The 17,919-nt window shown below is 41.6% G+C and overlaps 1 protein-coding gene across 1 annotated transcript; it reads left to right on the forward strand.

Moving 5' to 3' along the window:
- The first annotated feature begins 2,099 nt into the window (after positions 1–2,099).
- Positions 2,100–10,496, forward strand: LOC133912583 (protein phosphatase 2C 32-like). The gene is made up of 4 exons (XM_062355400.1): positions 2,100–5,130; positions 7,717–7,830; positions 8,500–8,764; positions 9,676–10,496. Exons 1-4 carry the CDS (start codon positions 2,755–2,757, stop codon positions 9,789–9,791), a joined length of 2,871 nt encoding a protein of 956 aa, XP_062211384.1. The 5' UTR covers positions 2,100–2,754; the 3' UTR covers positions 9,792–10,496.
- The last annotated feature ends 7,423 nt before the right edge of the window (positions 10,497–17,919 follow it).

Consider the following 17,919-nt stretch of genomic DNA (forward strand, 5'->3'; position numbering starts at 1 on the left):
AAATTGATCGACAATAACGTCGACAGCACGAGCAGTACTGGAGTGCATTTTGTAAGATGTACATAAAGATCTGGACTCTGCCTCCCCCCTCCCCCCTTTGGAAATTTTTTTTTGAGCCGGGCGTATTTGGAGCTAAGATATGTAGGGGAATATTTCAAGGAATTCACCTATTTATTTTTGTCATAAGACGAGTTATTAGATGGACCATTATATTCAATGAGAAATTTCTTGTTCAGCAAAGACCTTATAAAGAAAAATTTAATCCACTTATAAATTAGAGAAACTTTACAGTACACCATAATACTAGATAGTAGAGAGTATCATTATTGTGATCTAATCGTCTATTTTAGTAGATATTATTGTAATTATCTTGATACCCTTAGGGGTAATTACGTCATTGACTGACCAGACTTCGGACCTTCACCACCCATCATCGACCGATCGACGGAGGGTGAAAATCCTAATAAATGAAATGAACAGAATAAGTGAAAGCTTATCCGAAGAATAAACTAATATTTTGACATTTCCTAATTAAACATATAATTTACAAGTTTATCATGGTTTTTTTTTCCAATCCTACCCTATGATACCCATGATACTCTTTAATGATACACATGATACTGATGGGCGATAGAGTATCATTGGACCAATCTAAACCACCGAATGAGAAAAATGGACAGCATGCACTCATTTAGGTGTACTGTAAAAGTCCTCATAAATTATTGTTGCTCCAATGCGTAAAGACCCCCTCCCCCACTTATGCATACATTGATGGTTAAAAACCCTACATTGCAGTCTCCGGAGTACATGGACTTTATAAATTGCTCATTCTATAATTTTTCATATAAACTGCTCATTCTATAAATTTTCATATTGTCTACTAATAAATGGCATGTTATGCACTGCAGATATAATTATTAGCCAGTAGTATTGTTCACATGTAACCGGATTTTCAACTTTCAAGCATTCTAAGGTCTGTTTTCTGGTCGCTAAAAGAACCATTCACATGGAGAACAATGGCTAGCTATTTTGACATTTCAATTTCTTGGTATAAAATCCTATGTAAGGAAAAGAAAATGTCAACAATGATGCCTGCCAGTCTCTATCTCATTTTCCATCTTTTGTTAAAAGACCAAGACCAAGACAATACTTCTATACAATATTATGGAAAATGACAAAAGGGACTTATTCTTAAGAACATCCATACAAAATTACACAAGTAAGATGTACGTAACTAGATTCATTGAAGATTTCGTAGCAAAGACTTGACTCAAAACTCACGATACGAAAGTAGCATACTTGTTAGGAATGTTTTCCAGTTGTATGTAAAACCTCAAAAGTCCATGATCTCCGTGCGTCCATCCATATTCTGACAATGATCATGATGATAAAACCCATACCAGGGGTCATCCGGCCTGCCGTTTTTTTTTTTTTTTTTACTTTGACTCTCACAGCACCACCAAATCCAATCATGCAAGAAAACAAAAGGCTAGAGAGATCAACTTGTCATACAAAAACTGGTAGTGTAGTAAAAGAAAAAGAGCCACAGGGAGAAAAAAACTGAACAAAGCGAAAAAGGACGAGACCTGTGCTCCGGTTGCAGTCAAGCAAAACTCCACTCCAAAGTCCAACACCTTCTTTGACCTACAAAATTTGGAAAACAAAAGGACACAATCTAAATGAAAATGGGCACACAGAAGTAAGGCTTTTTGCAGGAGTCGAGTTATTAACTGTAAAATTATTGCAAAATGTTTTACTCGTACATGAATTTGTAAATACTCTCTTGTTCTAGATGAGACTTAAATAAAAAAGAAATACACATACCAATCAATAAGAAAATACACCTACTACAATAATTTTTAAAAAATAGGAGTAGGAAAAATTAAGCATCAGAATGTAGAGAAAAAGCCCATCTATTCACATTCAAGAAACTCCTTTATTCCCCAAAACCCCACTCTAGAAAGGGGAAAACTTAAAAAGAAAAATCGGAGGAAAAGATCAATTAAGGAACTAAAAAATTCAAACAAGCAACCGAAGGAACGAAAACAACAGGCGGGACCAGTGTGCAGAGCAAGGAGCAGGCATTGCAGCGTGCAGGCAGCGGCACCCCCTAGCTTGGCTGGGCACTCCTTTCCCTTGCCTTCCCTTCCCTCTGCTCTCAACACTCCACTCCGCATACAGACAAGGTGGCTCACTCCACTTCTCGCACAGCTTCCAACAATTCCATTCCCAACTCCACCTTTTCTCCGCCTACTTCCCCTTCCACCGCTCCCAAACCATTTGAAATCACACCAAAAACCCCAGCTAGACAGAGACCTCCGCTCCCCACTTCCCCCAAAATCCACCCCGCATAGATCCCCTCATTTCTTGATCCTATCTTGCAGGGCGGGTTGCCTTGCTTCGGTTTCTTGGTCGCCGGCCAGATTCGGGATCCGCCTGGAGGTTTGATACGGAGGACGAGGTGCTCTTGTTCTCCCTTGAATCTTGGTTCTCGATCGGTTCTTGGGTGTTAGGGGTGGTGGTGGCGGCGGCGGGCGGTTTCTGGCATGGGGTTGTTGCTCTGGGGCATTTCCTCGAGCGGGTGGTGGGCGGCGGCCTAAGATGCAAGGGTTGGCCCGGGGGAGGCGGCACCGGGTGGGGGAGCGCTTCTTGCCGTGCGGCGTCTGCCTGCTCATGCTGCTGGGCGGCCGGAGCCCTCGGCGACGGGCATTGGGGTGCGCTGTTCCGGTAGGGTGGTGAGGGGAGGAGCTGGCCATGGGCAACAGCACGTCCAGGGTCGTCGGCTGCTTCGCGCCGGCCGACAAGGCCGGCGTCAACCTGGAGTTCCTCGAGCCGCTCGACGAAGGGCTTGGCCACTCCTTCTGCTATGTCCGCCCGGGGGCGATTGTCGATTCGCCGGCGATCACGCCCTCCAACTCCGAGAGGTACACACTGGATTCCAGCGTGATGGACTCGGAGACCCGCAGCGGGTCCTTCCGGCAGGAGGCCGTCGAGGACCTCACAGCGGCCGGGCTGCAGCGGCCGGGCAGGAGCTTCTCCGAGACCACCTTCCGGGCGATATCAGGGGCCTCAGTTAGTGCTAACGCGTCCTCTGCCCGGACAGGCAACTTGTGTGTCTCCCTTGCTGGTGATGTGCAGGAGCCTGCAGCTGCATTCGAAAGCACCGCCTCCTTCGCAGCTGTGCCGTTGCAGCCTGTGCCACGAGGTTCAGGGCCGCTCAATACCTTCTTGTCAGGGCCGCTTGAGAGAGGATTTGCGTCAGGGCCTCTGGACAAAAGTTCCGGATTCATGTCTGGGCCATTGGATAAGGGAGCCTTCATGTCAGGTCCGATTGATGCTGGCAACAGAAGCAACTTCTCGGCACCTCTTTCATATGGTCGGAGGAAGGCTGGTCTAGGACATCTTGTACATAAGATTAGCAGACCGATGAAAACTGCATTGTCGAGAACATTTAGCAGGAATTCTCAAGGTCCAGGTTGGGTCCAAAAGTTTCTGTTGCATCCTATGGCTCAACTGGCCTGGTCGAGGGACACAAAGTGCAGATCAGAAGGTTCACAAAATGGGTTGGAAGCTGGGCTACCCGAACCTGAGTATAATGTGACAAGGAACCTGCAGTGGGCTCATGGAAAGGCAGGGGAAGATAGGGTTCATGTTGTTCTATCAGAAGAGCAAGGATGGCTGTTTATTGGAATTTATGATGGTTTCAGTGGCCCTGATGCACCTGATTTCCTAATGAGCAACCTATACAAGGCCATTGATAAAGAACTGGAAGGACTGCTCTGGGTTTATGAAGATACTGCTGAAAGGAGTGATCATGTATCTACTCATGGAGATGGTGAATCACTTGCTGCTTCTCTGGACCCTCCTTGTGGTGATGGCACTCAGTTCCAGATTGAGAATAGGAAACAAGAACAACTTGGTAATTTTGAAAAACAAATTGTATCGACTGGGAAGGATTGTGATGACAGTGCCTTGAAAGTTCAACCGAACTCTAACAACAGTGAACAGAAAGATTTGGCTACACAGGTTTCAAGTAGTCAGGAGTTGGGTGCTGATGAAATAGTTGAGGAAACTGCTGGAGCTGATGTGGGAAATAATCTCCGGAATAGAGAATCTAACAAATCAAGCACATGCCTTTCCAGTACAGATGTAAACACAAGCTGTAGCTGTACAATGGAGAATAGTACTTATTGCAATCAAGATGTCAAATTGTTGAAAGAAAGCAGAAAGAGCAAGCGTCTTTTTGAGCTACTTGAGATGGAGTTGCTAGAAGAATATAATAGAAGTATATCTAAGTTGTCACCAGAGGGAAGTAAACGGCAGAGCTTGCTTAATATGCAGGCAGGTACTACAGAAGAAAGCTTCAGAAATGCATCAGAGCTCTCTAGGTGTTCGCTGGCAGCAACCGGAGAACTTTTTGACGATTCTGAAGATCCTGGAAGTTCAAGACATGGTGATAGTGTACCTGGCATTGATTCCAAAGAGTGTGGTGAGTGCTCCATTTCTTCTTCGTCATCAGGGCACAAACAAATCACGAGTAATTTTTTATTTGGATCAAAGCTGAGGAAGATGTACAGAAAGCAAAAATTGTTGCAGAAGAAGTTTTTCCCTTGGAACTATGATTGGCATAGAGATCAGCCTCATATAGAGGAAAGTGTCATTAAACCTTCAGAAGTCACTAGGAAATGCAAGTCAGGACCAGTAGAGCATGACGCTGTATTGAGGGCAATGTCACGGGCCCTTGAAACAACAGAGGAAGCATACATGGAAATTGTGGAAAAGGAGCTTGATAGACATCCGGAGCTTGCATTGATGGGTTCATGTGTCCTTGTAATGTTGATGAAAGACCAGGATGTATATGTTATGAATCTTGGGGATAGCCGAGTTATCTTGGCACAGGACAATGATCAGTACAACAGCTCAAGCTTCTCAAAGGGAGATTTACGATATCGAAACAGGTCAAGGGAGTCACTTGTCCGTGTAGAACTTGATAGGATATCTGAAGAGTCCCCGATGCATAATCCTAACAGCCACCTAAGCAGCAATACAAAAACTAAGGAACTCTCTATATGCAGATTAAAAACGAGAGCAGTGCAATTGTCAACTGATCATAGCACAAGTATTGAAGAGGTAATAATTCTGTTAAATAAGTGTTATTCTTGTTTTTACTCATTAGCATCTGCTGTCATACACATCTTTTCATATTTGAGCTTTGAATTCTTCATCTATCAATCATGCAGTGGTAGTCCTTTTTATCATCTTTGTTTATTTCCTTAAGAGAACCACAATAGGATATGTTAACTTCTAGTCGTGTTCTGTGCCTGAGTAATACAGTATGTATAATAGTAATACTACCAAATATACTCTCCTGATGAGTTGACTATGTGGCAGCGAATTTGATAATGTTGGTTGTAGTGTCTACGCCTCTTTACAATCCTAATATTTTTCCTTGATATACTGTAAAATCATGATATTTATTGGTTTTAAAAGGTATCGCCGAGTAGTTCAGTTAACAGAAATTAACAATTCTGGAAATTATTTAGAAAATAAACATGATGATGCTCTTATATATGCTTCCGTGGTGTTTATATACTATTATTTTGATTGGTCAACAAGATTGAAACTTGTCGTTTACCTTGAACTGTTTCGATAATTTGATTTGGCCCATCCTCATCAGTCACATGTTAAAATGGGTCAACCATAGACTCAACTTCGTGCTCAAAACTTATGTATGTGGAGACGTTAATCATTGTTGAGTTCTGCTGTTAACATTAACCAACCTGCATCCAGGTAGACTCCGACTTCTCTGAGTTATGCATAATTGTTGAGTCCTTTGAACTGCCATGGGCTGATTGGTTTAGCTTACTTGCTCTATGCTAAAATTGCCAAATCAGTTCGTTCAAAGCAAAAATGTAATGTGACTGTCAAACTCTAATATTTCCATTTGTCTAATATTCCAAATTCCGTTTCAGATAGAACTGAACTAAATTCTGAAGGCATAACATAACCAAGATGTTGAACATTAGTATACCTAGCCAGTTACTATTATTCAGTGCATACTGCACAAGAGGTCTACAGATTACAGCCTAGTTTATTTGCATGCTAGCTCTTAGCTCTTAGCTCTTAATATACCATACGGTTGTTCAGTGCATACTGCATAGACACACTAAAGTAATTATAAACCTGATTTATTTGCAGAGAAGCTGTTAGAAATACACTGCCTAATTTGCACATAGGTTCTTCAGGTTCCTTGTTGGTCATAGGGCTGTAGTGTTAACTATCATTTAGTAGTTTTTTTTCTTTTGAAATTCATTCCAATTGGTTTATTAACACTTATCCAAGAGATAATGAATCATATCCATTTTTTGAACTGTTAATTGCATCAGAGAAATGAGCACTAAATAGTAGTTTCTTCTTTATTTGCTAGGTTTCACAATGTTATTGTGTTAGCATCTACAAAACTTATTGCTTACTAGTTTTATGTGCTTCACCCTGCTATTGCCAGATCTTTAGATTTATAAGTGCCATCTTGATGTAGTTTTGGTCCCATGTTTTACATCTTTAGTACTTATTTGGAAGGGTCTCCCATTAATGCTGTCTATTACATCCCGATGTAAATGAAATCAGGCGTCTTCCATCTACTAGAAATGCCTTTGAAGTTTGAAGTCAGCTTTGGGACCTCATTGGAACGCAGGATTCTCAAGACACATGAATAAGAAAAACACATGTTATGACCCTAGGATCAAAATGGGGATAAACATCTGCCGAGAGGATAGGCGGGCAGCGTTGGCTGCTAGGGGAGGGATTAGACCATAGATTGGGGAGAATTAAGTTAATTCTTTTTTTGCTTGCTTACAATGATGTGCAGCTGCCCCTTCCCCCTTTATATGGAGAGGGGAAACTACAATCCTATATCAATTCCATCTCCTAACTTATCTCCTACCAAACTTATCTCTAAGCAGTCCTAATTCAATCTGACTCCTAACTTATCTCCTACCAAACTTATCTCTAAACAAATCAACTCGAATCCCAACATGCCAAACTTATCTCCTAAATAAAAAGTTTAGACTTATCTAATGTTGATGCTGTGGTGATCCTTGGGCCCACATGAGTGGCTGGTTGGCCGCCATGACAACACAAGATTAGAGTGCCCAAGCTCCTTGAATCCTATGGAATCGAAAAGCACATGAAAACTTCAGGAATGACTGTTTAGATGGACCACAGGAAAAACATAAGAATCAGAAGAGAAAGATAGACACAGAGGATTTTTTCCAAGAGGTTGGAGCTCATGTTAGAAATCCTCCAAAATTCCTATGGAACAAGCCATTCCATAGGAATTCTAGAGGTTCAATCCTTTGTTCGAAAGGTCTCCATAGGAATTTTCCCTATAGGATTCAAATTCTATAAAATTCCTCCATTTTTCCTTTGTTCCAAACTCCAAAGGAGGCCTTTTTTATTAAAGGAAAACAACGAGGGAAACCCCTATGTGTGTGTGTGTGTGTATTACGAAACAAACTTTTTATTTTCTTCATTTTTGCTAGAACAAATCCTTCAGTGATTCATCCAATTGCTTTTAAAATTTCTTGTTAAAGCATTTAACTTGCTCTTTCAAATTTGTAATTTAGAATTAGGTAACATTCTACCTTGAACTCTATTACACTAGTTACTATAATTTATTTAATCAGTCTCAGTTTATTTTGTTATTATGCTCTTCAGGAAGTCTTGAGGATTAAAGCAGAACATCCTGATGATCCTCAAGCTGTATTTAATGATAGAGTGAAAGGACAGTTGAAGGTTACTAGAGCATTTGGTGCAGGCTTTCTGAAGAAGGTAGCTTCATAGAGTATATGCTTATGTTTGATAATTTGTCCAACTTTTTATTGCCAAATAATTATGTCATTAATCTTTCACTATTTTTATAATTAGGTTTGATGTGCCTCTCATGTCAGAAATACCATGTCCATGACTTGTTATCTATATGTGGTTTGATTAACTCTCGGGCTCCATTTCCTTTGGTGCTTATACCACAACACCAGGAAAAGAGTGAGCTAAAGCGCTGTAATCATTGATGCATGGCATCTCCAATAGTTGACCTAATGCGATAACCTCTTTCATTACGCTTTGAAACTGCTCTGGTTCATATGGTGTTGCCATGCTGCACGCCTTTAGTGCCTAGGTGTCAACTGTCAAGGCAGTGGTCAGGTGTCTAGCCTTGCCTTGTTGCCTTGATAACCATGCAAAGGGCAGAGGAGGCCAGCTCTGCTGGTCATATAATTAAAGTTGAACAGATTTTTTTAGGTTTTATAGATAATTGTGGTAGTCATGTATTCTATTTTTTTAACTAAAACTCTAAATGAAAATTCCATTAGTATTAAATGTAATTCAACAATAATCTCATTAGTTTCAAGTGGCAAGACTAATTTTATATGCCGGATGGTCCTGTTGCAACAGAATGTTCTATTGTTTAATTGGTTGAGTTGTTTTCTTTGCCTATTGCAGCCAAAATTTAATGAAACACTACTGGAGATGTTTCGCATCGACTATGTTGGAACATCACCATATATCAGCTGCAACCCTGCTGTACTTCACCATCGTCTCTGTTCAAATGATCGGTTTCTTGTCCTGTCCTCAGATGGATTATATCAATATTTCAGCAATGACGAGGTAGTTTCGCATGTTTCATGGTTTATGGAAAATGTACCAGAGGGAGACCCTGCACAATACCTTGTTGCTGAACTTCTTTGTCGTGCAGCCAAAAAGAATGGTCAGTTCTGCCTTCATACAATTTAACCTGTACCAATTTAATTTAAATGACATTAGGCATTTATCCATGTAATCAGACCAAGGTACTCTATACAGTTTATGGTCCTGAGTATCTAATGAACCACTAGGATTGAAGTATGCCTATGATATACTCTATTTCTGTGTACAGTCACAGTACATTTGTACTGCTTACTCTCAACTTGATGTTATCATGGTTAAAGTTTTCTTGCGGCATTGCTCACAACATATCTAGTCATCCTGTCTGCTGCATGGAACATAATCTTAATGTTATCATAAACTTTCGGTGTATGGCCTAATACCGTTTGTTTCATTTTGTGATCTTGGTACTGGATGAGACTCTAAATGCTTTGTGAATGTCTTTGTTGTTAATTTCTGAAAATCGCTTGCAGGGTTTTTTTTGGCACTGAGAAATTATCCTAGTTTTTTTTTCATGGATTAGAGTTTCTCTAAATATCATGTAATGTGCCAGGAGCCTGTGTTAATTATAATGGCACTAGAGGTGTAAAGGATTCTCATTGAGTTGAGCTTTGGATGCATCGACCTGATGTAGGTGGTATCCCATTTTATCTTTTTCCAATTTTAGAGATGAATTCTAAGTTTCCACTGACACCAATATATACCATAAACATTTTGTGCCGCACTCGCACATTAGAAATTGTTCTCATGTGATTGATTTTCCTTAATGTTACCTTAGTTACTTCCAAGGTCCACACCTAAACTGTTTTCCTTGGTTTGGACATAGGATATGTATGTGTCTAAGAATTGACCTGTGTAAAATTATTGAAGTACTTTCAACGTTTGAATTATTGTTTGCAAAAGAAGTGATATCTCTATAGGAGATCTTCCACTGGTAACTAAGCCTTTTCTTTGTGTTTTGAATAAAACATGCAGGGATGGATTTTCATGAGTTACTGGATATCCCCCATGGCGATCGCCGGAAATACCATGATGATGTTTCTGTTATGGTAATCTCACTTGAAGGCCGAATTTGGCGATCTTCTGGTTGAATGTCGAGACGTGACCTGGTCTGTTCCTTGCAGCCTCATTTAGTGTAGTAAATTCTCAATCAGGAAAGGCATAATTGTTTAGCTCTGTCTCTAGTTTTTCAACTATGTTCAAATTTTCATCTGCCAATCCGTGTGCGTTTTCTGTCTTCAACATTTTGGATTTGCAGTGCATGCTTGGCCAGTCCAAATTGAGGTATACAGCTTTTGTCTTTTCTTATTAGGAAAAAGGTTCTTCTCGGGCAGATTCCTTTTCCCAGTGTCCTTATTTAGTTTTCTTTTCATTTTGTGTTGTGGCTGGCATTTGTGTTGTTCTGTTGAGTTATTTTCCTTTGCTAAAAGGAAGATTATTTTCTTGGATGGGGTGCGGGCTTGCGTAGGGTTCTAGATCGATGTGAAACAAATATGCACTAGAACTGAACACTGGTAGGTTTTACAGCATAATTATTTTTTGTAATAGATTATTTTGGGGCATAGAGTTTGTATTGAAGAGCAGCCTGTGACAGTCATTTGTACTGTCCTACTTTGGCTATTTGATCTGTAACCAGGCTCTGTTGTACCAAGTAAGGTTTGTGTTGTAGATGCTGAGTGTAGGATTGAAAGCGTACCAAGGACACCAGGTAGTTTACTGACTTCATAATTTGTCGCCTCACCACTCAGGAGGTTGTTCGGTTGATCATATCCTGATTATCTTGCCTTTTATGTTTAGATTCCTATTGTCTCTTTGGAGGAACTGTTGATGGATGGCCTTTATGGCATCATAGTGTTGTTACAATCATAGGCTCAACAGGAGCAATGATTTCAGAGGAATCTGGCGCCGATTGGGCTGTGATGAATCTCTGAAACTATACTATTCATGGGGCCGGGTATCAAGCATCAACCGCAGCTGTGGGATAGTGGCGGTATTGTGATACGGATCACGTAATATATGCTAGCACCGAACTTTGTCCGGGCACTTAATCTGGAGCCTTTCGCCCTTGGTTTCCTCATGGAATTATGCTACTATGATGCTGGCAGCTTCATATTTTGAGTTTGAAATTTCTTGTACCATTGTTGTGGAGTTGGGGTTTTATCTACGTTGTTTTACACGGATACTGTAGATAATATAGGGTATCCACTCTATTCACTGGCACCTCAGGATTTGTTTGTCTTGTCCTATTGACTTTTATACAGAGGCTACATGACTACATAAATCCTGAAATGACAACGGACAGTGGCAAATCCTAAAGATAAGGAGGGAACTTGAGACCTTAGATAGAGCTTGAGGAAACATGAAGAGAGAACAAAAGCAGCCGTTAGACCAGAGAAACAACCGAAATTTGGCCTGTTCACCTACGGTTCTGCCAAAGTTTGGATGTGTTGCTCAGTTTGATGTTGCTAACCCTACGGTTTGCTACGTCGAAACGAAGACTTTGCCACCTGCTGGTCGGTGTTTGTGATGGGCACTTTCTACCTAGTTCATAGAAATCATCACCTGTTGCCACTCTTGCGTATGCTAGAGATCTTTTTTCCGTTTCAATTTTTGGCGGGAATTCGTACGCAAAAAGACGACGCTGTCAATGTTCCTTCGCCCTGTTATCATCCACCATGGCCACCACTCTAGCACTTTGGTTTTCGGTCCTAATAGGTCAAACCAAAATTTGTTCATAGGTCAAATTAGGTATTGCTAAATTTTGACTAGCGTTTGGTTCGAGGTAACTAGCGTTTGGTTCGAGGTAAGTAAAAATTTAGTTGGTCAAAAATTTTGATGAACGATTTGGCTGTTCGAGATTTGTCCAGAAATACTGTAGAAAATTTTATCCGGCCAAATTTTTTCAAGATATGCCTAAATTTTAGTTTCAAACCAAATAGAATCTAAATTTTCAAGACATGGCTAAAATTTTATTTGGCTGCCTTAGACCTCTGACCAAACAGCCCCTTACTTCTACATAGCATTTATGCAGCAAGTCAGCAATCTGCTAGCAACCTTAATTTTATATCGTTACGTGATCTCATGTTTGAGCTTCCAAAGATTTAAAACTGTAATATTCATTGCTAACTTTGTTAAAAATTGATAAATGCTGTACCGCTCCTGATCAAGTACAGACTCCATCGTACTGCCTGGAGGAATTGTACTGCATCCAATCGTACTCCCTCGTACGGTTGTTCACTTCAGCCCCAATACTGAACCTCATCTTTTCAGTTTCGTACTACGTCCAGCCAGCACTTGTTTTTTTATCCCATTTCGATCATCAAACCGGGCTAGTTGTATTTGTACTTTTGCCAACACTTGTTTTTTTTTTATCCCATTTCGATCATCAAACCGGGTTAGTTGTCTTTGTACTTTTGTCAATGGAGTTTAGGATTCGTTGTTGACAATACCAACAACTATCTGAGTAATCTATTGCCACGTTTCTGGTTGCATAAAATTGTACACCGAACTAACTCATCATCAATCATAAAGAATGGACGGATGTAGCCATAACTCAAACTCAATTGGTTCGTCAACTGAATGCAGATCAGATCTACGGCCGATGCTAGGGGCTTTAGCATGGGCTCGACCCAAACTCCCAAAGCATAGCACCTATGATAATAATCAGTATGGTTAGTGTTTATCTATATCTATATCTATCAGTTTTTATTTACCCGCAAGTATATCTATGAATGCACATGGGTAAAGGGCAGATCCTTAGACCTATCGCTCGTAGATATACCCGTTTACCCATAAGAGTGGGTCAGGGCGAGGCAAGGCGACAGGGCGACACGGGGCAGTGGGCCAGTGGAGGGGGGGGGGGCGAGACAGGTCAGTTGTGCAGGCTTGGGTGACGTGGCGTGACGGCGCGATGGGGCCGTGTGGGGCGACGCGATGGGGTGGCGCCGCGTGTGTTGCTGGGGGCGAGGCGGTGGGGCAGTTGGGGGCGAACTGGGGCGACGTTGGGGGCGGTGTGCTAGGGAGTGGGAGTTGAAGAGGAGAGAGGTATTTATATGATGTGGAATGTTAGAGTCTGAAGGTGAGTATTTATATGACGAGTATATATGTTTCATGGGTATAGGTATGTCTTACCCATATCCGTACTTGTCTACTTGTCGGGTAGTATTTCTACCCATGAACATACCCATAGATAACAAATGCTACACATACCCTATCCATATCCTAATTTCAACAGAAGTAGACATCACATGCATATATCGATTAATATATGATACTAGTGTATAATACATAGTCCATTACAACAAAACCCATAGGCTTAATTAAACAGAGTCTTACAACACCGCGGAAATAACACAAAAGTGACCCTAGCCCAACATGCAACTTGAGTACGGACGAAACCTAACTTTCCACTCTTCATCTTTATCCTCGATGAAGTTAGCTTTACGTTCTTCATCTGAATCTAAATATAGCAAGAGTGAGTACATAAGGTACCAGCAAGTCCTACCTCAAGGGGAATAAGTAGATGCATAGGGGTAGAACAAGGAAACGGCTATAGAGTCTTTAGATTTTGTGAAAACCCAGTTTTTTTATGCAAGGGTTCAATTTTGTAAAGACCTTTTCAAAACAGTTGAGAAAAACCATAGTTGAGTTTGATATTATGGGGTTGTTGGCCCTAGAGAAGATGCAATCCGTTCCGCCAGTTCCCAAGTTTTATAATTGGTCGATACCCTGTCCTAGCCAACTCAAAGCTCAAAGCCTGCATTTCTAAAACACAGGCACATTGCCCACTCACACATCAAGAAATACTCGCACCATAGAGCTAATCATCAAGACCACACCGTAGCATCGCCCATGATCACGGGCACGGTTATTCGAATAGATTTACACTCTGTAAAGGTTGTACAATTTTACCTACACGATATACACAGACCCACACCACCGTTGTGGTTGGAACTGGTATAACAAGGTCCATACCTACCAACACTGCAATGATAACCACCTACGGGACTGCCAAGGGCCTAAAGCATAGATCACATTTAAACATGGCTCGAACACGGCCTTCAAATAGCACCAATCGGACCTCGGACTGCATAGCCTGAGTCTTCTCCTGGTTCCTACTACAAGCCCTGCATTCTGGGTGGGTACCGAGCTAATGCTAGTGAGGTCTAAGGCCAAGTCCCACCCATACAGGACATGTGGTTGCATGATGGTTGCTAGGTGAGATGTCAAAATGAACCGGTTCTTATACGACCGGGGTGAGTGTCTCCCAACAAGAACACTCCGTAGGTAAACCTTGCTCCCAAGGTAGTCTCACCCCATGTGAGGTACCTTACTCACACCCCGTCAAATCATCTTCGGGGCTTTCTTATTAACTTACTAACACACACCACCAAGCACACACATATTTCACACATTTCAAAAAGCATGATTCATATTATTATGATGATTCCTTTGTTTAAGCAGAGCAGTCCTAAGTACACTAGTTAGCAAGCAATCATCCAAACAATCAATATAGTTGATGATAGGGACCTTCTAGGGTTTCAACAGAATTTTGATAAATAATAACAAGACATGGTATATACAAGCTAGGTCATAACTACATTAGCATTTTTAAATTAAAGTTAATAACTTAAATATGCATATTACTATAGTTTGAAACATCGATTCTATGGGTTGTGTTTAAAAACATAGGTTCAACATGATCAATGGTGTAGGACTTGCCTCCGTTGAAGTCCTCGCCCGCTCCTTCTTCAAACTCTGGGTCCTCCGGATCCTTCTCAAACGTTCCTTCCTCTAACGTACGCAACCAACAACAACACACACAATCAATCAAACAATGAATTTACTAAAAAAATAAATTATGAAAATTATGAAATTGACATGGTTGCGTGGATCTCGAATTTAGATGAATATCGGTGGACGAATCATCAGATTCAGAGTTATAACGGAGGAAAAACGTGCTTTAGAAGTTTTGTCGGGAGGTTAATTTGGAAGAAAAAAGAAAAAGGAATATTCCTTCAGCTCGGCTGGGCTCATTTTTGGGTCAGCTCGACTCATTAGGGTTTAGCTTGGCTCGATTTGTTGGTGGCGGCTCGGCTCGGTAAATGATCAGCTCAGGCTTAGCAAAAAGGGCGGCTCAGCTCAGGGTGAGATGGCTCAGCTTGGCTAGGCCGGCTCACTTGAGTGGAGGCTCAACTAGGGCCCATGCATTGGTTAGCTAAAGAGATAAGGAGAGGGGGGGTGTAGGTTTTGTTTCGATCAGAACGGATTGGATCGAGTAGAGAGAGAGAACAGGGAGAAGGGACGCAATGGGGGCGGCAGATGGTGGTGGCGCGCCGACGATGGAGGTCGGATGGGCTACGGTGACTGGCAAAAGGAGGTGGCAGCAGCCGGATTTGGCTGGGGTGATAACATATCTGGGTTGGTCGGTAGTGGTGGGGAGCTCCGACGATAGGACAGTAAGGCAGTCATCAATGAAGGATGCTCCAACGGTGTGGCCCAGGTACGCGATAGTGTTAGGGTTTGAGGGGATCTTGGTTTGGCTTTGGGGAAGGAAGGAAGAGAAGTGCGGTGCTCACCGGCAGCAGCAGTGCTCGGTGGAGTGATAGAGGCGGTGGAGAGGAGAGGTGGTGCTAGTGTGTCGTGGTGGTGCAGTGAAGGAGGGGACCTCGACATCCTTAAATAGGCGGCCCGATGAGGGGCTTGTCAAGGACAGCGGCAAGGCGTAGGTATGGCATTGGAATGGTCCGACCAGGAGTCCCGCGACGTGCGTGCCACGTCCAATGAGACGAGATGGCATGAGAGTGGCAAGGAGAGGCTACAATGGCGCAGATGGTAGTGACGCAAGCAACAATGATGATGGCAGCAACATTCGCAATGAAGTGGCAGAAAGGTAGCAAGGACGCAATGATGCCAGGGTGACGATGTGGCCAAATGATGGACGGAGATGAAGAGAATTTTTTTTTTATCTGGGAAGAACTAGGTGTGACATAACTCTTGCATACGGAGTCTATTGGAGGAGTATGAGCACTCGTTGAAAAGCTTATGATGAGACCTTCCCCACTGATCTAGCTCCATCTCCAGAATCACAGTTTACAAGTCACATAAGTAAAAGAGAGGTGTTGCATCACCTATTTAGGCCAACTCAAGCCTTGTAAGTTACAGAGGTGGGTGCCCTCCCCTGGTGGAAGGAAACTCTAGGACGTTTCCCCACTCTTTGTGGCTGTCCGCTTGCTCTCCTCCATATATAGGGTTGCATCATACATTTCAAATATATGTTTAGTTGAGTTTAGTTCTTCCCATGTGTTGAGACTACTACAACGTGCTTGTGTCAACTAGACCAACCACTTGTTATTTATCGAACCTCCCCTTTATGTTCTATTGATCTCAGTTGCAATTTCATATTGCTTCTTGTTTGTTTTCAATTGCTTGTAGGGTCAAGAACCTTGTGTTCAGGTCAGTCGTGTTTTTGGCATGATTGATAACAACTTAGAGGTCGTGGTGTAGCGATTGCAGACTGTTGATCATGTTTGATTAGAAATTGGTTCATCAACGTCACATCCCACCAAATCAAATTTATCCTTACCTATCGGAAGATCGGGACCAGCCCCCTTCCCATCAAGTGGCATCAGAGCTTAAAGTTGCCCGATAGGTAAATCTATATTCCTAGTTTAGTTTCAGTATTTTACTTACCTATAATCTATAAAAAGCCTCAAAAAATATAGTGTGTTCATCATTGCTTTCCACTGTCTAAGCCCCTTTGTGCCTGCAATTTTCATTTCAGTTTGCTTTGTTGAATTTGTGTCTTTGTAGTGTCTTGTTGCTAGTTAGATCCTAGTGTTTTCATTTTAGTTGTTGATGTTTGTGCTTAGATTCACCCTCTTGTTTCTTCCACCAGCACTGCCAAGTTTCTCATGTTTAGATCTGCATGCTCTTGTTGTGTTCCAATAGACATATGTTATATGTACGAAAAGCTTGTTAAGTCTAATTTCTAACGTGACAAGCATCACTTGATTTGGAGCTGTGTAGCAAAAATTATACATGTTTGCTTGAAACTGCCACAGATCTGTGAATTTTGGGCTGACATATGTGATGAGGAGTAGCTGCTAAGTTTGCTAGCTATTTGTAAGCTAAGAAGAGGTTGGTTAAGTGTTGGTTATTGGAGCTTGTGTCTAGTTGGTGACAGTTGATAATTGGGTGGTTGGGAGTTGAGAAACCTCCTAAAGTTAACTAGTTTTGTTTTTGCCTTGTAGTTGTCAATATTTTATCTGCTGCAATTTCTGATAAACAAAGAGACAAAAAGTCATAGGTGCAAAGAGCAGCACCAAAAAAAAAAAAAAAAAAAGAGAAATGCAAGGAAAATGAAAGAGAAGGAGAATTTCAGAATTGCATTGCATCTGTTGAGTCCATTATTTTGGTTTAGTCCTTTTCTTGCTTGAACTAGGGCCAAGGGCAAGTTTATGCCGGCAACATAGACTAATACATTGAACTAATTTTCAACATTGCAACTTCTGATCTTGAATATTGCAAGTCCTTGCTATAAAATATTTGCCTTCCTAGCTCCACACGCTTCTAATTAGAATAGGTACCCTTCCTAGCAATTGCTTCAATCATCACTCAAGTTGGATTATCATGAATCATCCACCGGTTGTATCACCTGTTTTGCTTGGTAAGAACTTGCAAGAGCTTGGTAAGAAGCTTCACTGTGTGCACCATTCCATCATGCCACAATCTAGTAGTTGATAGGGATAATACATTTTGTGTCTCTCTTATTTCCTACTAACAATGACAGGTAATAAAACCGATAGGCAATACTTTGAGCATGAGCTGAATGAAGTCATGCGAAATCAAAATAAGGGAATGAAAGAATTAGGTGATAGACTTGAGAGTTATGAAGGGAGATTTCACCACTTTATGGAAGCACTTGATTCCATATACCGTACCTTGGTTTTTCTTACTGCTAGGGTACAACAGCATTTTCCAGAGCAGGCCGTGGGAGATCAAAGGAAAACAAAGGTCCTTGCTGCAGCGGGGGATCATGAAGAGTCTATTATTGGTAGTGATGATGATGATAATGATGATGGAGAGCACAATGATGCTCATGTAGAACACGTCGTTGCATGAGCAGAACAACTCCAACAATGGCTTCACCAAAATCGTCAAGGAATGAGAGGTAATAATGGTAATCATTGCAATGGTCGTGGTAATGATGAGTCTTTT

Source organism: Phragmites australis, chromosome 3 (assembly GCF_958298935.1).
Source record: "Phragmites australis chromosome 3, lpPhrAust1.1, whole genome shotgun sequence".
NCBI classification, from domain to species: domain Eukaryota; kingdom Viridiplantae; phylum Streptophyta; class Magnoliopsida; order Poales; family Poaceae; genus Phragmites; species Phragmites australis.